Genomic DNA, 25530 nt, shown 5'->3' with positions numbered 1-25530 from the left:
GGAAGGCCCAGGAACGGAGCAGAATCTGGCCCATAAATCATAACATACTCTTCTGTGATAGCACTGGACCACAAACTGGGTGCCTCCACTTGAAGGTTTGTGCACAAGAAGTCCTGAGCAACTTTGATTAATGAGAAATGGATAGGTGGAATATCTGCAGATGCTGATTATGTTCATGTTGACCAGAAAGCCAGCGTTTCCACATCTGCTATTGTTGCTGAGGCCAGATATTCCGGGAGTGGATCTACACACTAGATCTAATACATGGAGGACAGCTAGTGTTAATCCTCTTTAATTCCCACAAACAGTTACTGTTGAAGATGAGCAATAGAGAACCCCAGTTCTATGGTACAAGTGTCTGAAGGATCCACCAAAAGGAATGAATGTGAACGAAATCTAACAGGATAGCTACATGGCATGAGATAGTGTGAGGGAAAGAAAGTGTAGGGGAAAGATAATATGGATAATGTAAGTTCTTCTTTACAATCACCAGAGAGGGTGAATCATTTATACCTAGACTCACTTATTTCACGCTGAAACAAGATTTAATGTCCAAAAATGTGCAAAGGCCATAGCTGAGTACATGGGTATGGCTGTGTGTCTACTGAGGAAGAAACTGTTTGATGTCAGTTTGCTCACATGAAAGGACTAACGAAATGCTGCCAAGGTCAATGAAACACAAGGTGTCTTACTGCTGTACATGAGCCAGCTTTTCCAAGTCTGCTTTGTTTGAAGAATTACTTCCATTTTTCTATCCTCTCACCCTCTTTTAGGAAATGCAACCCACCCTTCCACACTCACCCTGCTTTATTCCTTTGAGCACCAGGCATGTTTCCCCTCTTTGTAGATCCAGGTCCAGGAAGTATGCTAATAGACATCATATACTAAGACAGCCATATTGCACACACTTGGGGATATGGAGACATGCATAGAACAGAACTGGAACAAAGGATTTACCACAGCAAGATCATCACGTCCTGTATCCTGCTTTCTACAATGGCTTTGAAAGAAGGTGAATACATAAGATATGGGTCAATAGGAGGGTGTACCAGTGAAAATAAATATATGGAACTAACCTGAAGGACAAGGTCTAAGATAATAACACCGGTTTTCCCTAAGTCTTCGTAACCACCCCTCTTTTTAAATGTTCCTCAAAAGAGTCTTAACTTGCTCTGCCACCTACTTGATTTTACTTTTTCAGAGCCTTCAAGAGAACCCTTTGGCAGAGATGCTGTCTCTGATCTAATCTTCTATTGTATTTTCAGCTTGTATTTCAACAAATATTTTTGGTATATATGTTGCAGCTGACACAGTCCCTAATTTTGTTTCTGTAAACAAACATCAGTTGCACTTTTAAAATATACCAGATGAGCAGATCTGTAACCAGTTTTCTTTGAATATATGTACACACTTATGTACATATTATATAGATATATATACACATATCATATATCTTTATAAGGCACAGTCAAATGTACCATCGGTTCTTTAGAATTCTTTTTAACTATGGAAGTAGATCATATTTCACCATATAGTTTGAAATGTCTAACCGAGACATTTTTGAAATGTTTCAATGATACAAGTTCACGAGCTGTGAGATGTCTTCTGTAAAAACTCCAGTTATTGTGATAAGACGAACAAAAATTATTTTGACAGTAATTCAAATCCACTTAGTATATAATTGTTCTTCCCCTAAAAGCTATTTTCACCTGCACAAGTAGTTCCCATCTGTGTCTCTCCTTGTTTCAAATATTACGTTCTCGTCTCTAGTTTTAAAAGTGAGCCGAAACTTGAACCCACAGGACTCTAAAAAGAAATCAGAGAAATTAATGCTAACTTAGTAAATTTAGCTGTGTCTTATAGAAAACATCTGAATAAGCTGGAATGATTTTATATAAAATATAGTGGGCCAGACCCTCAGCCATTTGACTCAACTGAAGTCAATGGAGCGATGCTGATTTACACCAGCTGAGGATCTGATCATTATATATATATAGCCTAATCTTTATCATTCAAAGAGACTCCAGAACACAAGCATGACAAGCATTTACAATGAACACCCTTCATGAATGAATCCTCTCTCAGTGTCACCATACAGTGTCACCAAACCCTCTTAAGAGCAGCTGCTGTGGGATCTGCTCTTAAGAGGGTCTGGCAACTGTATCAACTATAAACTAGTAGCACAGACCTAACTGGCATATTGTCACAGACTAGAAACAAACAGGTTGATGGAGATGGTTAGACAGACTGGAATTTGGCTATCTGTCAGATGTACACATCCTGTTGTCCTGGATAGCACAGTTAATCATTGGCAATACTAGTGCCTTCAGAGATTACGATAAGGAGTCATCTCATCTTGTTTTCCACCCTCTTTTAGGCATCTGGAAGAAGGTGTTTAAGATACAATTAGTTTCCTTTGTGTTTTACCACCGGAGGTTTTTGCATCCAGATTGACCTTTGTTCCATGCAAGACTACCACATTTCACACACTTCTACGTTTTACATATACATGGAGGCCAGCCCACAGACGGTGCTGAGTATCTGCAACTCTCTGTGTAGTCAGGGGGAGCTGAAGGCCACTTAGGATTTCACCCATGGAATGTGATGTAATCAATGGAATATTAACAAGGCCTCAGAAAAGGGGCAGAAAGAACATATAAGCCTTCTAGACAATACTGAAGCTATACCGTCTGATGCAGAAACACCAGGAAAACTTGACACCTTAAAATACCAAAGTAACTCAAGCATTTAAATCTATCTATCTATCTATCCATATATGTATAACCAGAGCCAAAAAATGTTTTATAGACAGAGCTCCACAAAGCCTGCACAGATACATTCCAACAATTCAAGGTGGCAGAACAGGTGCAATATAGACCGTAAGAACATGTCAACATAAACATCCCAAACTGTCTACGTGACAGCAACATTGACCCTCCCGACCCTTCCCTCTTCAAATATATATCTCTAGGCTGGACCAGAGGTAGACTACAAAGAAAACTGCATTGCAATTTCCACATCATTTAAGCTTTATAGGAGTGCAGCCATCATCTGAAGAGGCTTCCTTATAGTATTCATGATGCAATTATCCTAGGCAAAGTTCAGATAATGCTTGGGTTCCACTTTCAAAACAGCAAGACAAACAGTTCATTTGCCACATATCAGATTTTTGACATTAAAGCACAGGTCTGGGTAGCTCTTACAGCTGAGGTTAACCAAAAGAAATGATTGAATTTGGGTTTTATTTAATTTAAAAAGTAAATACAAACATGTGCTGACTGTGTGCTTCCTGTGATAGCCTCCCACAATAATGCAAGGTAGAGATTTCTTTAATATACTTACTCACAAGCTGCACTTCTCTGAAACTTTATTACCCAGCTGCATGAAAATATAGAACCCTGAGGTTTTTTTCCCCTTCAGACAACACAACATTTTTGCTCACTCAGGTACTTCTGCATCCAGTTTTCAACATACAGAGCCAAATGACAGTTGTAAGTCAGAGCAGAATTTAGCCCACCGTTTCAAATTCATTGCTATGCAGGTTTTCCTATTAAGTCAACACACAAAGAAGTAAAAAAAAAAAAGAAAAGAAAAATTGTAAGGCTTCAAGTAAAAACATCTCCTCTCTCACCCATTCAGGGAGTACGGTTCATTTAATATCATGTTACTCTATTTATTATACAGTTAATTAAAGCTACAGCTCTCAGGATACACTGTACTAAAATGAAACTGGGGTGTTAAACTGGAATGAATGAACAGTGAAATGATGCTAATAAAATGGGATTTGCAATGAAAACTTGATGTTTCTTAAATAAGAAATAGACATAATATACAATCTACTGCTAAAAATAAAAACATATTAAAAAGATTTAAGACTTTTGAAGCACAAATTAAGAAAAACAAAACAAGAGGCTACTTTAAAAATATATTAACCTGCAGTGGATCTTCTGTTATGATCCAGGGGATCAGATCCTCAATTAATGTAAATTGGCGTAGCTCTATCCAACATAAAGAGCACTACTCCAAATCACACCATCTGAAGTTCTGGGCCTTACTGTCTATAAACACTGAAGGACTATGTGAGTAAAAATAGCACATCACTGATAATTTGTAAATGCTTAAAGAACTGTAATTTTGGAAAGCTTGAAAAAATAACATGGGCCAGATCTTGCTCCCAAAGTCAACAGCAGTTTTGCTAATGAGTAGATCCCCACTCATCCAACAGGAACTATGCAAGCAGATGCTTGTGCTCATGTGGCTCCAATTGCAGGACTGGGGCTTTAGATGGGAATGGGGCTGAATTTACTGAGTGCAATCTCAGATTATTTCTTAGATTATTACTTCCAGGAAGAGTTGAAAAATTTACTTCCATCTCCAGGTCATTCATATTACTCTATTATGCAAACTTCAAAAAAGAATTTTAGTACCATCATAAGCCTATTAATGTGCCAGATGAGTCTTAACTCTAGTTAAACCACCTTCAGAAAAAGTATATAGAACTGCACCTGAACCTAATTATTTGTATCCCCAATGCAATCATTTTTCTTCCTCTCTCCACATGAGTTATAGCTAAATAACCCTGGCTATAAGTGTTTGAAAGGTTTACACATATAGTACTGTGTTTAGTCTTATTGAGCCATTCTTGCTCAGGAGCTTATGTAGTAATTTCAAAGACCTATTTGCCCTTAAAATATGTGGATTTTTCTTTTCTAACATCGTAAAGTATGTTCAAAGTGTAGTGCCATGGGACGCATATTTTAAAAGCTACATTGGTGCAATATAAAAGCCTCACTTGGATGGCTTGGTTTTATAATCACTCAGGGTGATATAATCTGCCCCTGTACAGACTGCCAGCACAAGGCCTATGTTCCATTTAACCCCTGTTTTGATAGCTTAAGTGTGACATTAAGTGGTACTTAAGTGATGCACAGACCTTGTGCAACTCTCTCCACAGAGATGAATTTCACCCCTCAAGAGTTAAATTTGTGCTGGAATTGCAGATGAGTAGAAATTAAAGATGAAAGAGAACTATAAGGCCATCTAGACCAAGTACCTTGCCAGTACACAATTGCTCCCTGTAGAAGGTTTTCTAATACTTTATCCAATTTAGTTTAAATGTTCTAAGTGGTCAGGCTTCCTACTAAAAGACTATTCCACAACCCCTACCCCTACTATTAGCTTAATGTTTTTCCTTTTAAATATATGCCATTTGCTACCAGTGATAACCCCTTGTATCACCTTTGGGACTACATTCTTCAAATTCCATATCTGTAAGCTTATCATACCTCCTTCCCTTAATCATTGCTCAGTCAATTAATTACATATTTTTACCTCTTAATCTTTTTATAAATCAGCCTCTCCAGCTTTCTGTTTATATCTGTTGCTCCCCTCTGAACTTGATCCAATTTGTCAGTATCATTTCTGCCCAGTATTGTTCTGGCAATAAAATGCCTGTAACTAATGACAATACTCTAGATAAAATTATACCAAACCTATATAGAGGGACTATTACTTCTCTGCTCTCTGATACCTCTGTGTATGCAGTTCAAAATGTCACTGGGCCTTTTTGCTGCCATACTGCACTGCAAGCTTATATCTAGTTTGCTGTCCACTATTACTTTAGGTCTATTTCTGCTACGTTAATTTCCAAATTTCTCTCTTCAGATGATCTGGTTCAAGCCAAGACCGTTACTCAGAAGCATGATTAACCCCATACATTTCTATCCAACCTCTCAAAAAGAGATGTGCTATACAAGGGACATAATAAGCAGATATTGAGGTGGCTGTCAAAATTTACTGAATCATGAGGCAAATGTTAACTAAGGCAAATCTGAGGTCAGTATTTTCCTCAATGTACAATAAATCTTAGTGTTTATGTATTGTTACATAAATTCTAACTATCAAATATCTGGAGATCTCTCCATTTTCAGCATGGCATGCAGAGAAAACATTACTCCCTTTGAAGCCAACATCCTGAAGGGGAGATGAATTTAGTTGTCCAGCAAAACCTATTTACCTCTGAAGGGCCAGTCAGAAGGCAGAGATTCCATACGCTATCTGCCTGGCTCTTTTTTTGGTTCTTAAAATAATGCTGCCTCAAAATCCAACAAGATAAACATAGCTTTGTGAGGGCAGGAGAAGGAGGAAAGCCCAGAGAACTAAATAGACATAACTGATATTGAAAAAAGTTATTGACTGGAAAAAACTTTCTGCCCAGCAATACTGAGGGCTGGTGCTCATTAGGCAGGCAGCAAATTTATATCCTCTATGTATGTGCTTGGCTCAGTCACACACACACTGCAAAACTCAACTCATGATCATGATAACTTTCCTCTAAGATTATACACACTGCACCACTGCAAGACAATAAACCATGTTACTGCATACATCCCATAAACAAAAAGGAGGAGATAGTTTCCCATCTGAATTTTTTTATGTCTTAGAGGCTTGTTTTTCAGAGTCAGAAGCCTTTAAAAACAGAGGGAGGGGGAGTAACAGGGAGGAATGAAAAATCCTTACTTATGTGGCAGTCCGATTCCATAAGACACAAATGGACACACACAGAATTTCACACATAGGGAGGCGAATCGTGGACAGTGAGAAGCTGCTGCTATTCTTTCTCCCCTCCCACCCAGAGCAAGTGGTGGGGGTGGGGGGAGAGGGAGAGGGAGAGAGAGAGAGAAAGAGAGAGACTTTAAACACTACATGATGCTTGAGGGCCACTGCGCCCTGCCTGGTTCCTTTAAAGCAGGAGGAATAACACCGACAATGGTTTGGGGACAAATGGTAGTTCTCATACACACAGACTGCAAACAGGGAGTCTGGTCTCCATATCTGTAAGAAAACAGCAGTCAGGCCAGTGGCTCGTCCCAAGATTTTGCTGGCCAGAAAACTCGTGGTGAGGAAAAACATGACCCCAGATTAATTCTTCATCACAGCACAACTTCTACACGACAGTTTTGTTTGACAGACAAATACACAATGGCTTTTTCGCTTTCTTTCATGAAAGAAATAATCTCTGTGGTTGAGGTGCTAGGTGGTAGCCAGTTTCCGCAGTCAGTTCGAGACAGTTTCTGATGGACTGTACAATTTTATTCCCACAAGAATAAGGCTGCAGCTCTTTTTTGGCCAAAAGAGAAAGATGAAAACAAACAGAAAAAAAAACAAAAAAGGACACTGGCAGCTGCTGCTCCTTTTGTGGTTGATGTTGTTTGAGTCTTCACAGTGCACCTAGCTTCATGGCTGGCTTAATGGATGGCTCTTTATTTTAAATTTCTTTTTATTTTACACTGAAATTTCATAGGTTGTTCCACCAACGCCAGACACCTTCTTAACGTTTGAGTGTCTAGCAGGACTGACCGGGGCCCCCTGGGAACTTGACGTTGAACCCAGTCGACAATCTGCCCTGGAAATTCCTTTTGGCTGTCCATTTATTTTACTATGAGGTGTCTTCAACTGCATGTCCTCCCTGCAACAAAATAAATATAAAGCGATCCAGGGTTAGTGATCAAAGTAATGGCAGCCAGATAGCCAGACAAGCAATTGCCCTTGTTACTTTATGTCTTGATACAGCAAAACAGTTAAGCACGTGAGTATCCCCACTGAAGTCAATGGGCCCGATGCAATGCACACTGAAATTAGAGACTGCAGCTTAATTTTGTCTTTGCATCAGGCCCACTGGGATTAATCACATGCTTAAATGCTTTGCTGGATTGGATCTTATTGCGTAAGAATTTGCTTTTTTGAAAGGTCTCTTCTGCATTGCTGGCCTTTGCTCAAACTTCATTTTACTTATGTTCAGAAGAAAAAAAAAGCACTCCAAAAAATCTCCTAAGAAAAGGCAGTAGCAAAACACTTCTAGTGAAAGAACAGAATGCTGTTACTAATCACTAAATGTCACAATAAAAGTAAAGAATAAGCCTCTAGGGCCAGATTCTCAACTACAGAGGAAACACAGAGTGCAAGTCAGGAAGGGTAGCTTAAAGCTCACGTTTCTATTCCCCTAATCCTGGTGCCATGTTAGACAATGCTCGCATTTGCATTTCCTGGACTCCATCTATCATGTTAGAGCAGCCTAAGGAATGCTCTAGTTTATGATGGTCTGCAAAGGCCTCAAGGGAGCTGAAACACAACCAAGGATAACCATAGCTCAGGGTGCATGAGCCAGGCCCCTTTTTTCCTGCTATGCCAGCAGCGGTACAAGAGTTCCTATGTCACTCGACAACAGAAAATCACCCTTCCATCGGACCCCTTCTGCAATGGGTAAGATGGCTTTAAGGCTGCACTGTAGAATCCGGCCCTTACAGAGCAATTATGACAGATGTGATTAAAGATCTTTATGAAAGAAATGACCATATTGAAAAGGTTAACATATGTCAAAGTAGGGTGTAAATCCTTTGTCCATCACAATCCAATAGCCCTCAGGTAAGGCATATATGGAGCATGAATGGAATCTGCTGAAACAAACAAGGTTAGTTTGTGCTCTAGGGCAGATTCTCTTACTTGGCTGCTCCTAATGTCAGTCCCATCAATCTATCAATTTCTCAACACTACCTTTCAGGGATAAGGAAGCAGATGAGACTGCTTTATAGGCAAGGACATGGCTTACTCTTGTACAGGGCCAGATTGTGTCATTGAATTTTAAAGAGAACGCCCAGCTAATTTCAATGACACTGAACATGCTTACAAAGGATTTTTTCCTGTCCCTGTCTGATGGCTAGTCTATGTAGAGGATAATAGCCAATTAGCAGCCCACTGAGTTACTACTTTAACTCAAGTGGGAGAGATATCTGTACCTGGTGTTGAAGGTCCCAGGTTCAAACTCTGCTGATGACCTGTGGCTAAGGTTGTCTCAAGAACATTTTTTAAAAGGAATGCGCTGTCCGCACTGGGGGACAATCTGCAAGCCAAGACCATTTTTAATTGGTTTAGAACATGGCCCACTCTGCATGGGAGCAAAGCATTTAGAGGCAGCACAAGGTAGGATTTATTGCATCCAACTGATGAGCCTTTACTTCACACTGCCACCATACACTCCCAAAATAATATGTCTCTCTCTACTGGCCCAAAGTTTCCCACGATGTAAAGATGTAAAGACAGGGATTCATCTGACACCTGGTATGAATGTTCTGCCCTGGAGCTAAGGAAGCAGCTCCAGTATTTCATGCCAACCTAAGTTCTGCTACACACTTAGGCTGTGCCTGCACTAGAGAACCAAACTATAGGTAACTGAACTGGCAAGACATCACAAGTGTAAGTACCAGCATGTCCATGCGGGTTTGACTGAAGTTCTGCCCTGCATCCACATTAGTGTTGCCATGGTCCACTGCAGTCTCATTGCCCTCCAGGTACCTATCCCACAGTTCCCAGAACAGCTCCCTGAAGCACTGGCTCCTCACAGATTTTAAAAGGCTTCTGGGAGCCTAGGAAATTGTGGAAGATTTCCTATAAGTCCTTGGGTACCAAAGCTATTTCTTGCTACTTTTTTTAAAATGGAAGCCAGGCTGAACATTTGCTCCTGATTCTTTCTTGTCAAAAAGCTTATCAGGAGCTCCTGCAGAAACACAGATGTGAGAGAGCTGCAGCAAAAGTGTTGTCTGTTCTGCTATGGCCTAGACCACTATAGTATTGGAGTGCCGGTATCTTTGGGGAGAGTTAGAGACCTAAGAGTTGGAGTTTTTGTTGCAATGGTCATGCACACTTCCACCCCTGGAGCAGTCAGACCAGTGTAGTACTTGAGGATGAAGTTCAGTGGGTGGAGCGCTGCTTTTGGAGCAGGGCCAGGAGCATAAGTGTAGTTTCTATATTTCTGTATTTGCGGGAGTGGGGCAGCTCCAGTCAGGCCAATGGGACCACGCATAGAGGAACAAATTCTGTGCCTGCTTGAGGCTTGTTGTTGCGGGGGAGGGGCACTGCCCTCTGAAAACTACACCCAGGGCCAGGAATGCAAACTGGTAGGACAGAGTTTGTTGGAGAAATAGAATGATCAGCCAAAATTCTTCAGTGTAGACAAGATCTATGTGTAGATGTTGATCTTGGATTTTCTGTAAACAAAACTATAGTTGATACAGCTAAGGCAAGGGATATTAGGTGACTGAAGCCAGACTTTAGCCTATAATTCTTTATAGCATGTCACTTGGGATTTGTTTGTCTTAATCAAGAAAACTAGCTCCAGAAACTAGTTTTTGAGTGGTGATTTAATGGCCAATGTCCCTGATCTTCTGTAAAAAGTAAACACAAAAGTCTTCACCTGCTCAGTAGAGCTCAGCAATAGAGCACAGCCCCTTATGATGCAATTAATGCCCAAAGGTGGCTCTAAAGTGGACTGGCTTTTATTGATCCTTTGCGGGCCATTTCACTGGCAGAGAATAGCAGAAGTGCAGTGCATTCCAGACATGTTCCTTATGTTGTTTGAACAGTGCCTATCACAATGGGGTCCTTGGGCCTCTAAGAGCTACTGCAATAATAAAAATGGAGGAGGGGACCAGCATAGAACTGTTACTCCAGTCCTATACTGGCCAGAGAACTGCCTCCCAATATGTGGGTTCTCTGTGGCACATAAAGCAGCTGCTTCCTAAGGGAAAATCAGGGATGTTCCCAGCGTGTATTTTCCTTAAAGGTGCTTGTCAGCATCTGAATCTCTTGCTCCCCAAAATCTGTATTCCCAACTTTAGTGCAAACTATTTAAAAACCAAATTCTGCATTGATTTATACCATGCTCAATCTTACTGAAATGCAAGGGATTACACAGGGCCTAAATCAGCACTGAATTTGGTCTCAATAGTCCAGTTTCTTCTTATCATGTAGCATAAGAGGTCTGAGGATCTCCTCCACGAAACATGAGAGACAGGAGTTAGGAGAAAGTGGAGGAGGGGCATTAGCATCTGCAGTGCTGCTGTCATGGGAGGTAGAGCACGAGATGTATGCAGAGTTACCAGCACAGAACTCCTGCTGCAGGTTAACTCTTGTAGGCTAAAAGTTTCAAATGTATTGATTTTTATGCTTGACTTTGGGCACCATCTAGGCACGTAAATGGAAATGACTCATATTCAGATGTGCTGAGTGTAACTCCCTTTAACCTCAAATGGAAGTTATGGGTGCTCAACCTATTTGGAAAAATAAATTAGTCAGGCCACTTGTACTGCACTTAGCATTTCTGAAAACTCCAGAGATCTGACCTGGAGTGAATTTACTGACACTATACCACTCGCCCATAAGGTGACAGCTGTATGATCAATAAGAGACAGAGACCAATGTGATGCAAACAGCTGTTGTATCAGCATCCTCCCTCCCCGCTCCTTACACTAATTACCATAGCAGCACCTGGCATCTTTGGGGCTCAAACTGAGGGCAGACTTGGAAGGGAAAACAGACAGTTCTTAGTAAAATAAACTCATTAGTTTAATATATATGAAAAGGAGAGAAAAGGACAGAAGTGTCTTCTTGCTGAATGTTCACTATTCTTCCACTGAGAAAATCATTTTCACAACTACAATTCACTAAGAGGCTTTGGAGCAACTTTCTAACACTGGATTTTAGGGCAATGGCAGAGGGCATGACAGAGTGCACAAAGCATCAGGTGTGGAAAAAAGCTGGACTTCCCTGATGCACAGAATTAGATCCTTCCATCATGCACTCAGCTGAAGTAATTACAGCATGGGCTGTGTATTGTGAGGTCTTTTCAGACCTTCAAACTCAAGGTGCATATTTTCCCCAAGGAAGAGAGAGAACCACATGTGATCGATGCTAGCATTTCAGGAAACTGCTCAGATACCAGTTATCCATGTTCTTATTCATATTAAGCCGCAAACTGAAACCCTCCATTCTTCTGTAGAACCATTATAGCATGGGAAGTGGTGGTACAAGCTTCCCAGATGCTGCCTGCCAGCTAGCCTCAATTCTGTTTTACAGGGACCACCTCCATGATTAAATTAACTCAGGCTACAGGGCTGTTCAGTTCTTGGTCTTTCTGCTGAAACTCATCATGAGGTGACCGCTGTGATGGGCAAAAAAGAGGGAATTTATTTATTTATTAAAACAGCATTTACTTGGTATTTTTAAAGAAACTCACTCTTTGCCATGCTCCCTGCCTCTTATTCTTTCCTTTTGGGGGAGCATTTGTACAATAGATTTATTGGCAAGGATATTTGCAGAAAGCAGATTTCAAAGTGGTAACTGCAAGTATTCAAGGAAGCTAAATTATAAATTCTCACATGCAAGTGCTCCCATACTCAACCAATCAGAAAACAGAAACAATAGTATCTGAGTTATCTGACTAATCACAACAATAAAAAGAGGTTATCAAACACTCAGCTGTTTACAGTCAAGCCATATTTTTAAAAGACTTCTCCAAAAAGTTCAAATATATTCAAATAAATACATGTGAGGAAATTCAATCAATAATCTATTCAGTGATATGCCACAATTCAGAACAATCTAAATTAATTTATTCCGTGATTTGTTAAATCATCTCTACTAAGAAAGTGAAGGAAGGCCAGTTTCACCTAGTCTGTTTTCCAATGAAAACATACTTTTACATAGAAACAGACCAGTATCTCCACTTTAGTTTAGAAGAGTAACAAGAGCAACATCTGTAACCAATACCTCATACTAGCAACATAAAACAATCTAATTTTAAATTACTACACATGCAAACCAGATTTTACAAAACAGTTTGGGCAAATTATCTGACTTGAATGAAGCGTCACACTGATATAGGAGTTTAATATCACTGCTTGGACCTCACTGGCCCAATTAATCACTGCACCCACCTTCATGAATAAGGCTACGTTTTAGTCACGGGTATTTTTAATAAAAGTCATGGACAGGTCAGTAAACAAAAATTCACAGGCCAGTGACCTGTCCATGACTTGTCCTATATACACCTGACTAAATCTTGGGTGCTCTGGGATGGGGGCAGCTGGGGGCTCAAGAGGGAAGCGGCGGTGCGCAGCCTGGGACCCCCACTGCTGCTGAGAGGGGCGGGAGGACACAGTGGCCTGAGACCCCTGCTGCTGTTGGGGAGGGGAGGCACCATGGCCCAAGACTGCCCCAGCAGCAGCTGGTGTGACTGGCCCCCGTGCCAGATGCACCAGACGCTGCAGAAGTCACGGAGGTCCCAGAAAGTCACAGAATACGTGACTTCCATGACCTCTGTGACAGACTCGCAGCCTTAATCATGAACAATCCAATTATGGGCAAGAGGAATGAACTGAGAATTAACAGGTCAGTAAACCAAGAGGAAAATATTTTTTGAATTAAAAGTGGAATGGCTTTGGGAAGGAAACACTTTCTCTATTTATGGACAATCCAAATAATTTATGGGATATAGCTAGAAGTATAATCATAACATAAATAAATAATAAAATAAATAAGTTTTCACACAGAATTTTTCCTTCCTTATGCCAGGAAGAATACAGCAAGGTGTAGGTAGATTCTAATTGACCAGTGCTCTTTAATCACCAATTCTGCATTACTGGGCACCCAGAATAATCATTAAGAACCAGATTTTACAATCCTTACTCACAAAAAGTAACATTTTTTGCTGCCAGCAGTCCTAAAGTAGAAGGCAATACTCAGCGTGGGTACGAGTGGCAGAATCAACCCCATAACTTTAAAATAATTATCTAATTTATTCAATTAATTACCTAATTTATTCAATTAAACGCTTGTTTATTCCTAACTTTGTAAAAACTTTACAACTTCATTTAATCATCGAAACATTTCACATTATAAAATTTAAACTCTTCTTTCACCAAAAGGCGTTATACAAGCTCAATGATTTGTATAAAATGTTAGCGTCACTACTCCACCATTACTGGAACATGTTATGAAGAAAAGGAGGAAGTCCTTTAACGAAGCACTTCAGCCTACTGAAACTCCTTATATTACAACCTACAGCCTGAGTAACAAGAAATAAACAAATGTTCAGTGACGATAAGGTTGTTATGAGACCCAGAACTAAAGAGCTACCCACGCACATCACAATGCCTGCTATTGTTTAGGCAAACAAGTAAGCTGGGTCCCGACAATTAATAACTGCGATTGTACTCGCCTGCAAGGACGACCTTGTTACTTACAAGCTATTTAAGCAATCCATACCTTTGTGCTCCCACAGATTGCACCTCCGTTATTTCCACAGTGTTAACAAATGAGACAGCCTTCGGACCGTAAGAGGGTGACCTAGGCATCCCTGTAGGGGATGATGGGACCTGATGGCCTGGTGACTTGTAGGAGCCATTGCTCACCCTGCCCTGTAGTGCCTGATGGGACTGGACATTGTTATTGGCTAAATCGGCTTGAAGGGAAGTTGTGGAAGTCCTTGGTGCCCTGGCCATTGCACTTGAGAGGGAAGACACTGAGGACTGGAGTATAGGGTTCCTTGTGCTAAAACTGGCCGCAGTCATCAAATTGTCTCTGGAGCCATATCTCATCACCATGCTGCGAGGGTCTTCAGACAGCGCACTGACTTGCTGAAGGCTGTAAGAGCTAGGGGTGTCATACACACCCGAGTCTGCAAACACTGAATCCGGGTGTGAGAGGAGGAGCTTCTCCCTTTCTTCCATTTCTTTCCTCTCCTGGATGGATGCCATGATGGTTTTTGAAAGGTTGTCGTAACGGACGGGAGAGGGGTCCCGTTGGTGCGGCGCTGGGCCACCCAGTACTGGGCTGAAACTCTGTGGAGCCTGGCGTTGCAGCTCGCTCCCCCGGAGGTGACACATTTTGGCTGACAAATATGGCGAATGGTACCCGACGGAGCCAACAGCAGAATGGGCTATGCATTTCCTCCCGGAGGGGGACATGGAGTTGAGCAAACTGTCATAAGACAGACTTCCATTTCTGTTTGACAGCGAGTTGGGGGAAAAGATGCTTTTGTAGGGGGTGGAAGCAGCCCCTTCTGATCTTATTGGATGAAGCGGTACTTTGTCTGTCCCTCTCCTGCTGGCAGACTTCAAGCTCAGGGATCGCGAATTGACGGCGAAGGAGTCTGTCTGGAGTGGGGAGGACTGATAAGTCTTGTGAAGCGAGCTCTTCCTGTAGTTTGGGATGTCCAGGTTGGGCTCCGATTGATAATCAAGGCTCTGGTTGTTCTCTTCAATCAGAACTTCTTGCTTGTGTCCCTCCTGCATGGTGATCTAAAACAGAGATGAGTATGAGAAAGGGAAAGCACAGGACACAGCACACCGCACTGATTTGCTTCTCCTGGTGAGTGAGAAGTGCATAGGGAGAACAGAGCTGGGAATCAGGTTGTCTCAAATTCTAAGCCCAGATTTGACACAGATTCATTCTATGGGTTTGGAAGTGTCACTTAACCTCTGTGCCTCACGACACAGTGATAATAATTTACCTCAGAGGTGAGAAGGGTTAATTCATATTTGTTACATGGTAAGTATTACTGATTGTAATAAACATGCTGAGGAGTGAGCACTGACAGTTGCAACAAAGCCCTTTGCAAACAGAGGTGACCAACCCTTTCAGACTGAACCCCTGTCAAAGTTGGTCAGATTTTGACTGGACAACATTGACCTTGGAAAACGTTGTCCTTGCAGATTAGAAATAAAAGTTTCCAAGAGTAGCTTCCAGTTTCTGGAACCTTCATTTTGGAGAGCCCAGCTACCCACAATTTGGGCTTTTTAATGGTGCTGAGCACCCCCAGATTCCTATTGACGTTGGATGGTGTGACAAATGCTCAGTGATTTTGAAATATAGGCCAAAGCTCTTCGAAGTTGAGAGGCCACAAACTGAGCCACCGTTGGTCAAAGGTCACTTTTGAAAGTTGTGGCTTTGATGCAGAAGTGAAGGAGTTTTTCCCATTGCATGTGCTGTGTGGGAGAGAGTGCTATACCAGACAAGGAAACGTAAACCCCATGTTTTATTTATATACATTGAAAGCATGAAGAAAACCCCTCTGTTGTAAGCATCCACTTTATAGTATATGTAAGATTGCCTCTAATTTTGTTCAAACTTAAAGGCCATTCTCTGCTAAGCAACTGATTTTGGCCGGTCCCTTATGACAGGTTTCACCATAACTGACAATGAACTGGTTATAGGAACTTTGCAAAAAAAAAAAAAAAAGAATGATTAGTGAATGCTTACTTAATCAGAAAGGCAATCAATACAGCTCGTATTGACTCCTTTCAGTTTTTTTTTTAAAGGAAAAGGAAAAAATACAAAAAAGCATAACTGACAGAAGGGTGCTTTTATACTCATTTTTACTTCAAGGTTGTGTCTTTGAGTGGGAAGATAGAGAAATGTGCACGATAGTTCACTACCTTCCTCCACCATGGAGATAGATTGGATTCTTCTCTGGAAAAGGGATGATGGACTCTGCTTAATGGGGAAGATATGATGCAAGTGGTTGGCCTATTTCCTCCCACTGGGTGTTCCGCTCTCCCTCCCACAATTTGTTTTTATTGCTCATGAATGGTGCTAGATTGACAGGCTGAAGACCCGGTACAACTCAGGAGTAGCAGCACAATCTTCTTCACACCAGTCCGCCACTGTACTTCAAGCCTGAAGCGAGAGGACAGTTACGCCCAACCCCCTAAATGTGGTCACCGTATCTATTCAGTCCTCTAAAATTGCCAGCAAGGTTGCCTGTTGGTACCAGTTTCTGTGATGTGGCCACTTGTGATGTTGGTACCACTTTCTGTGATGTGGCCACTACTACAAAGACCACTAAACTCATTTGACACAGGTCAGTCAGCCTAAGGTGACTCTGTCATCTTAGGCTAGATTTGAACCAGAAACCTAGAAGTTAAAGACGCTATACCCAATTACCAGAACCCACCACTCCCCTCGTCTGATTGGAATCTGTATTGCAGAACATCCCAAATGGAGAAAAAGATTCATCCGTTGTAGGTTATGTCAGGCACTGCATCTGGACCTGGAATACTGTCGGTACTGCACTACCCTGCTTGCACACATCAACATTTCAGCTTAAGCGCTAGCTGATGCCTGTAAATACATTTGGAACTCGCTGGCAAGCCATTTGTCCAGTAATAAAGTGAAGATGAGATACAGATTTTGATTTTGATACAGCCAGCTTGGCGCAGTACTCATGTTCTGAAATGCTCCCTTTCACAAGGCAATTTCTGCCTCATTCTGGGGACAGATCTGGAAAGCATGATTTATAAGTAGATCATGCAGTAAGACTAAAACCTCATGTTTTTAAAGCTGATGAAGAAGCAGTGACATCTAGAATGAGCAGGCACGTCCTTCATTTTCAAAGTTAAAAGGACATTGCCAAAGCCCCCCTTTACCCCTACCCCCATCACTGCCGTTTAGAACAACCCCTTGGAAGCTTGAATCTGACTTCTATTTCATACCTCTACTACATTCATTCCCTTGATTGCAGGTATACCCTGGATATTACTGTAGGGCGGAAGATGGAATTGCTGCTGAAATTAATTTTAAGAAAATAGCATTGGGCTATTTGTTTAAGGGGAAATATCCATCCATATATAAACATTTGCATGGATTTTGGCAACATACGTGATAGAACAAACCAGTAACTTCTGAGCCTATTTTCCAGGACAGAGTGTGTCCCTTTAACTGTTATGACTTTAATTTCTTTTCTGTTAACAGATAATATAAAGGGTCATTTAAAAAAAACCTGTAACTCAAGCATTAAAAGTGTGTTAAGGCAGTTCAAATGCACATAATCTTATATTCGTTTTAACAACAATATATACCCACAAGGAATTCTTTTAAAGCTCTTTTTGTGAGCTTACATGCTCAGGCATCTCCAAAGCATGTCATCTGTTGGCCTAAAGGGCCCGATCCTGAGAAGTATTAAGCAGACACAAACTACTGTTGACGTGAATGGGAATTGGCTTTCACGTCAGTTGAAGCTGATAGGAGTTGAGAGTTCTCAGGATCAGGTCCAAAATTTGGTAAAGCAACTGGGCACATTTTTCAGTAGGGCATCATGACAATTACAATAGTACTGAAAAAAAAAGATGATTTCACACAGAAAGTACTGTACATTCAGTGTGTACATCAGGTTGAAGTAGCCTACTACTCATTTGGAACAGGTTCTTCTAGACAATTGTGGCGTGCTCACCTGCTCAGCCGCAGCATGGTAGTGGACTTTGGGATTGTTGCTGAAAGCTGGTCGATACTTATACATGGCAGGAGTGGGGGGACTGATCAATTTAGGTGAAAGACCACTCTCTGGAAAAACAAATGTCAACAGACCGTGTCCATTAACAGTATGTCTAAAATGGCACATTAATAAATAAGATTACAGAATTGTATATAAACCCAATAAATACACATGGCAATTTACAAATTGAGCTCCAGTCCTGCAAAGGGTTAAAACTCTGTGTATACGTACTCATGCGCAGAGTCCCACTGAAGTCAATGGGATGCCACATGGAAGTAGCTACACGCATGGCTGTAACTCTTTGCAGGATTGGACACGTATACGTGTCACATCCTGTGGCCCATAGAGCTTACAATCTAAATAAAACAAGAAAAACATACGACATAATAGGTTCTTGGTAGCTAAAGCCAGAGTTGCAAACTTACCTCTTCCCCCAACTGCAAAATACAGCTGGGTCCAAACTAAATACCCCCACATTCAGTAGTGTTTGGATCCAGAAAGTTAGGACTTCTCAGCTGTCTCCTTTGGCCTAACCATAGACCTGGACTAGAACACTTTGGGTTCTGGGGGAGTTCAGATCCAGATCCAAGTTCTGAGTCTAGGGGTTTATCTCTACTGTAAAGCCAAACAACCCTCTTTCTGGAATTCCAAATGACCTCTGCCAGGTCCTTTGCTGGATCTCATCCCAGCTGAAATGCAAACACACATACTTGCCTACCCAGTATCAAAGTGATATATTCTGAAGTAAGTGCAGTATTTTCCTCTTACAGTATGCACTGAATTCTATACTTATATCAAATCCTCTATCAAATTAAGAATTAAGAGAATTAAGAGCTTCCCCAAAAGCACAAAAAAATCCGTATTCCATGAAGGTTCTAGAAGAACGATGAAAGCCCATTGACACCAAAATATTTTCATAGCATCAAAAATAAAGTATTGATCAGGCTACTATACCTTCACTGGTTCCCAGCTGCCCCTTTAGTTCAGAGTACTTGCTTGGATCTCCTTTGGGAGGCAGAGGTGGCTGGATGTCCATGGTTTTATCCTCCAGACCTTCCAGGCTAACTTTAGACTGAAAATAACCATGGAATCAATCATTTTCCTCAAGTGGTTTAGACAACAACATGTGCTAAAGTATTATAGATTCTGAAGACTTGTCTACACTGGGATATGCCATAGCGGTATACTGTGTGTTAACGAACATGGGGATAAACACAATCTAGCACTCTACGTACATAGGCCTGTTATGTCTAAAACTGAGTTTAACCGCACTCAACTGACCTGATTTTAAACCAAACAGTCCTTATCTACACAGAGTGACAGATCATGTTTAACCTCATGTACGTTAACACACAGCATACCATCGTCGGCATTTCCCCATGCAGAGAAACCCTCAGCAACTAGTGTTCCTTTATTACCAAGGAGGCCATTCCAGGAGTTCACTACACAAAGCTTGAGAGATGATTTCTAATGTCTATAACACTTAGCACCATAAATCTTGCAGCACTTTACTAAGGTAAAAGCATCATTATTCCCATTGTATACAAACAAACAGAGAGTGAGACACCAAGATGTAGAATGATCTGCAAAGGTCACACTGCCAGAGCTAGGAATAGAATCCAGTTCTCCTGGGTACCAGTCCTATGTCCTATGCACTGGATCACAGTGCTTGCTGGAGTTTGAGGCTCGTTGCTTGCCTCAAGTAAGCCAGGTCACCTAATGGTGCCAGGACTCCTGCCATCAGCACAATGTAGTGGATTCATTAAAAAAAAGAAAAGAAAAAAAAAAACAGAACAAGGGCCAGGAAGTGAAAAGACCTTTGCCAACTCTTAACTAACTGTCAAAAAGAACCAATGCTCACCCTTCTCTTGCTCTCCCATTGGAGTACTATAGGAGGACCTTCAAAGAGTCAATAGCTCTTGGCACTATTATTCCTAATTTACTTTCAGAATGCAGGGAAGAGGACTTGACTTCCGTCATGTTCCTCCAGAGGTGTATTATCTCTAAGAGCCTCCCAATAACAAAAGTTATTTTCAGCCTAGTACTGGTTTTCAAGTCGTACTCGTAGACAGAGGGTATTGAAGGCGGCTTTACCTTGCTTCGGTGAAGATTGGCTTGGATCCCATTGTCACTTATCTTCACTGTGATCTGTCGCTCGGAAAGATCTGGTCTGAAGAAAGGAGGCTTCACACTTGCAGCCTGCTTTTTCTTTGGCTCAACAATGTACCTGATTGATTATTCAATAGTAATGGTTAAAAAACCCTCGGCATGCAGACAAGAAAACCCCCATATTTGCACTGTATAATTGAAGAGATCTGGCAAAATCTACACGAGTGAAGGACATTTATCTCAATGGATGCTTGCCCAGGAGGTACAAAAATTAAAGTGAATAAGGAGCTGAACAGGAGATGCCACCAATAAAACCCCCCCTGCAGTTTTGATACACTGGTCTCCAATGCAGTTCAGGTGAGGAGGGGCAAGAGGGTAGCACACAGCCACACAACCAAGTAAAAGTATTTCCCTAGGACTTTGACAGCTCTATAGGAGATGTGAGTAGTAATGTGCCATGCCAATTGTGTTTTGGGAGAGGGCTTGGTTTACCAGCACCTAGAAGAGTTTAGTTATATCAGGAGACGTGGGAAAGGTAGACCCTTTCTAAGGATGATAAAATTGGAACACAGGAATGATTTTGAGCTGGTGGATCTCTCCACATCACTCTTCTCCCCAAAACCCCCCAATTTTATGGTGAAAGGAGCATTCCTGGGAGCTGGTTGAAAAGTGATAGAATTTTTCACTGCTTAGGGACCAATAAATGGAGGTAAAACAATTTGATAAACTTAAAGGAGACAGCACCACCATTTGACACCCAGTGACATAAGTGACAAAATATCTGCACTAGCTTCTTCTAATTTGGACAGTGGACAGGACACCTCAGCAATGATGGTTTGCTTGGTGATTCCCACAAGTTCATGAGGGAGAAGATATGTGACAGTTTGAATGGGCCTTGATAAAACACTAGGACAATATTTCCTAAAATTCTGAGTACAGCAATGGCATTTTAAAAGTGAAGATACTACTCAATACTCTATCCTACCAAAGAGACTACAAAGGAAAAATGACTGTCCAGTTTAGGTGCATATAGGTTTTAACCTCCTGCTCTCTTAAAGTCGCTGGGCCTAATTCAAGGGCTCATGATTTTGGTCAGTTCAGGAAATTTATTTAACACTAGGAACAACCTGCTAAGCTTTGCTTGCTGTCTAATCAAGAAAAACCTCATACTAGAGATAATAGTGCGTGTGGGTTGGGACAGCCCAGCACCTTGAAAAGTATATTCAGCCCACTCCCACTACAATTAAAATATGTCTGTGTGTGTGTGTGTGTGTGTGTGCTGGACAGCTCAGCACCTTGGACATCTATGTTCAATCTTTTCTGTTCTATAGCAACATTAAAGTTCGTGACCATCGTTTCAAAGGGCACAGGCACAAATAAATCTGCTGAAAAGTAGGGAACCATAAATAAAATCCAAAATCGCAAACCGTAGCACCAGGTGGGAAATCATCTCTGTTTTATGATGATGAAAGGTGTCTGTGAGATTGAAAGCAACAGCTGCCTTGAATTAATTATAAAGCTAAGGGGCAAAAGGCCGGGTTTAGATACTTCATTTCTTTCCAGCAGTGACTAGAATCTTTAATGTGTACTTTGGAGGACAGTGTACCATGCAGAAAATATGTTGCATTAGGAAGATTACAGCTGACATGGATCCTTCCAGTTATTGAATTTCACTGGATAAACAACTTAATGAAGCCATGTTCGAGAAAAGCGGGAAGCGGGAACAGGCTATCAACCCCAATTATTAGTTTTTTGAAAAAAAAACTAGTCTTATTATAAAATGGCTCAGTAAACAGAAAAAGCTGTCGATATGACATGGCCTGCTAGCCATAATACTTGGTTTGGGAGTGAAGACTGTGAATTATATTAAATGAGAATGGCAAGACTAAGAGCTGTGCAAAGTGCAGGCATTGTACAAGCTTCCCCTCAGCTCTGCCAATTTCTTGCCATACCGTACCTCTCCTCAGCAGATATTACTACCGGATATGAACGGGGCCAGACTCTGGGGTGGCTCAGAACGTTGTTTTGTTTACCTTGTGACCCAAGTTTAAGAATAACATTCTTCCTTACCTGGGAGCCAGAGGGCTGCAGAGCACATGTTCCACGTTACCACAGCATCCTCGAGTGAAAGGATTCACCCCCCCACGGAACTTACCCGTCACCTGGAAAAATATTCAGTGCTCAATGCTCTAAATGTGGAAGAGGCACCCGTTAACACTTAGAACCCCAAGAATGAGTATTCCAGCCCTTGCTGTTCTGCATATCCACCACGCTTCACTTTCCCCAACTGGTTATTCTTTCTTGTAAATGCTGCTCCCTCGCTCTGTCAGCCCCAACAACACAAGAAACCTTAACGCAACTTCCTAAGCTCTCACCTCCCCATTATGCTACCATCTGCATGTAGGCTAAAGGCCCCTGCCCAAAAGTCCAGAGAACTCGAGGCTCCCTCTCTGCAATCCACAGGCACCAGCTCCATCTCCCCGTATCCTTCATGTTCCAGAGTCCTGTCTGCCCTCAGCCTGGCTGCCTGATCTGTCCTGCTTCCCTTTCCTCTGCCCTGGCAAGACATACTCTAGTAGCTCCTAAATCCCAGACATGTCCCTTCCTACGTTCCTAATATTAGATGAGACCAAATGGTTCATATAGATCAGCATTCCATTTCCAGCAGTGGCCAATCCTAATGCTTATCTGGAAGGTGCCAGGAAGCCCATAATGGGCAGTTATGGAATGATAACATCTGCCTGGGAATTAGCTATTTTCCTAGTTGTTAAACCCCTCTAGACTGGTGGGATTCACTTAAAACTTCGTGTGCCTGGGACAGAGTTTCATAAGGGTCATTCTAGCCATATAGATAAGAGCCCTGAGTGGATACAAAATTGACATCTGCATCCGATCCGCAATCCGCAAAAATGGTCTGTGGATATCTGCGTATTTGCAGGGCTCTGCTTCTAGAAGGTATGGAATCATATCATCGTTGCACACCGTGGGAAGCCAAAAAGGTAAAAATGGTCATATTTGGGTAAATCTCAGTAAAGCCAGATCCTTCATTACAGGGGTTGCCATTAAAATAATTAGAGTTGTCATTTGCAAGTAACACTTCTTAGTCATGGGATAGTCCTAACTTAGTGCTAAGTACAGGGAGCACCATATAACTGCTGTAAATATAATGACTTGCACAACACCAAGTATAAAGATTAAATGGCAATCACTGTCTTGGTGTTCCTATTTTGTTGCTGGCCTTTTTAATGCAACAGGAACCTATTTACAAGGTCAATATAGGAGATCTTTTCTTCTGAAGATTGGAAGAATGGCTTGATGGCTAAAGCACAGTACTGGGAGTCAGCAGCTCTGGCCTGTATTCCTGGCTTAGTCATTGACCTAATGCCTGACCTTGAGAAAGGCACCTCATGTATCTGTGCCCATTTTTTCATTTATAATATGAGGATAATAGTTCCTTAGCTCACAGACTACACTGTCAATTACATGAATTATGCATAAAGCACTTTGAGATCCTCAGGTGGAAGGTGCTGTGGAACTGAAGGGTATTGTTGATTCTATTCAGGAACTAAAAATACAGTGATAAGATGACATCTTGTGTTATTTGGATCCCATAAATGAGTTCCTGAGTCATTCCAAAAGCTCACGAAAAATGTAAACTCAACTGTTATACACCCCGAAATCATACCCTCTTTAATAAGAATAATCAGAGAGAGTGACACCTGGCATGGACACACTAACCAAGAATTTCTAGCAAAACACCAGAAACCTGCACTATCTGGCTATTAAAAAAACAGGAGAAAAGGGGGACAAATGCAGCTGAGCAAATTTTGCTTGTTCATTATTTCAGATAGTGAGGAAAGCGATTCAATACTGAGGCTGCCGGAGAAAAATGAATGCTTTAATACAGTGAGTCAGTGCCAAAGCTAGGAACAGAATCCACATTACCTCACTCCTGGGCCTGTGCTTTAATTACTAGAATGAGCTTCCTCTGGAAAAGACCAGATGGATCATGGAGCCCATCCTCCAATCAGGGCTGCATAGTCCACATGATAGAGAAGATGAGATATTCAATGAAAGGTACATTTAGTCTTGGGCAAATAGCACAGAGAGATAGGAACTCCATTACAGATAGGTGAACCTCAAGAGATTTGGCAGCTCAGGTAAGCAGATCAAGTTTGGATGCATTATCCAAAGCTTATTTGAACATCATTTTTCCTGGAACTGCTGTGAGTCTTAACTACAACAATTTCTGACACTTTTCAGTTTCAGACTAGTTGGAAATACAAGGAGACTAGAGTTTTCTAGTATTTCTTCTTTCTAGCCCAGATGAAATCCAGAAGGACTATTTCACCTGGATGCAGAGGGCTAGCATGAGGCCTATGCACAGTGCCACCACGTCTTGTAACATGATTTGAGCCTCTGATGCAGACAGGCTTGCCGTGAGGCACAAAGCTCTGGGCCTCATGCAATTTTCAGGCTGCCATGGAGAAAGCCCCCTCTGAGTGGCTGCCATTTCCCAGCCCCCTGGGGAAGGACAGCCAATCCCAACAGGCATTAAGCAAAGCATTTCCCCCTCCCCTCAGAAGTAATATGAGTTTTCAGGTAAGGGGTGTGAGGGTGTGTGAAAAAAACAGCCATACCATTTTCACAAGAAGGGAGGAGAAAGCAGAAAAAGCCAAGCAGTGTCACCCAGAAGAGTGGTGATGGGTTATTGCACCTCAGCCACTAGACCTGTCAGATGTGGAGTCTCATAAGGATCAAGTCTCTCTCTAGTCCTATTCAACCTCTACATGAAGCTTGGGTGAGTTGGTCTGACAACATGGATTCAATTCCCAGCAGCATGAAGCTGACACACAGCTCTACCTATTCGTCACCACAGGTGACCACACCACTACCACCAAGAGGGCCCAGAGCTTGGACAAAATCAGCTCATGGATGAAGAAAAGCTGGTTGGAGCTTAACCCCAACAAGGCAGAGGTGATGCTGGTGGGCAAAGGAAAGCATTTTTAAGAGTTTACTGACACTATGAAGTCTCCTTCGGTTGAAAGAAAACACCCACAACTGGTTTAGATTCCTTGCTGATGCTAAGCTCTCATATAGCAGCTTTGCAAGTAATGCTTCCTAACATGCCTAACTGCCCACAGGATGTGATGGAGTCTCTTAGCCAGTGACTTGGTCTCAGTTATTTACACCTTTGTCAATTCAGCATTTTGTCTGGACAACAGCGATGCAATGTACCTGGACATTAAGCCATCAGCCCTTAGGAAACTCCAACTAGTACAGAATGGTGCAGCACATCTTCTCAGTAACACGGG

At 41.7% G+C, this 25530-nt stretch overlaps 1 protein-coding gene across 5 annotated transcripts in view; it reads right to left on the bottom strand.

The window, feature by feature from the left end:
- Window positions 1–3350: 3350 nt before the first annotated feature.
- The window catches only part of ZDHHC8 (zDHHC palmitoyltransferase 8), a 188950-nt gene continuing 166770 nt past the window's right edge, over window positions 3351–25530 (bottom strand). For 4 of the 5 annotated variants that reach the window (XM_048821833.2, XM_048821835.2, XM_075119982.1 and 1 more), the window contains 6 exons: window positions 22286–22377; window positions 20201–20333; window positions 19061–19178; window positions 18065–18174; window positions 14101–15134; window positions 3351–7468 (listed from right to left, as the gene is read on the bottom strand). In XM_048821833.2, the coding sequence (XP_048677790.2) occupies window positions 7285–7468; window positions 14101–15134; window positions 18065–18174; window positions 19061–19178; window positions 20201–20333; window positions 22286–22377 (1671 nt within the window). In that variant the 3' untranslated portion in view covers window positions 3351–7284. The remainder of the gene's footprint in view (window positions 7469–14100; window positions 15135–18064; window positions 18175–19060; window positions 19179–20200; window positions 20334–22285; window positions 22378–25530) is intronic. The other variant, XR_007352881.2, reaches the window with a different exon arrangement.

Source organism: Caretta caretta, chromosome 15 (assembly GCF_965140235.1).
Source record: "Caretta caretta isolate rCarCar2 chromosome 15, rCarCar1.hap1, whole genome shotgun sequence".
NCBI classification, from domain to species: domain Eukaryota; kingdom Metazoa; phylum Chordata; order Testudines; family Cheloniidae; genus Caretta; species Caretta caretta.
This window is presented reverse-complemented; position numbering and strand designations above follow the sequence as displayed.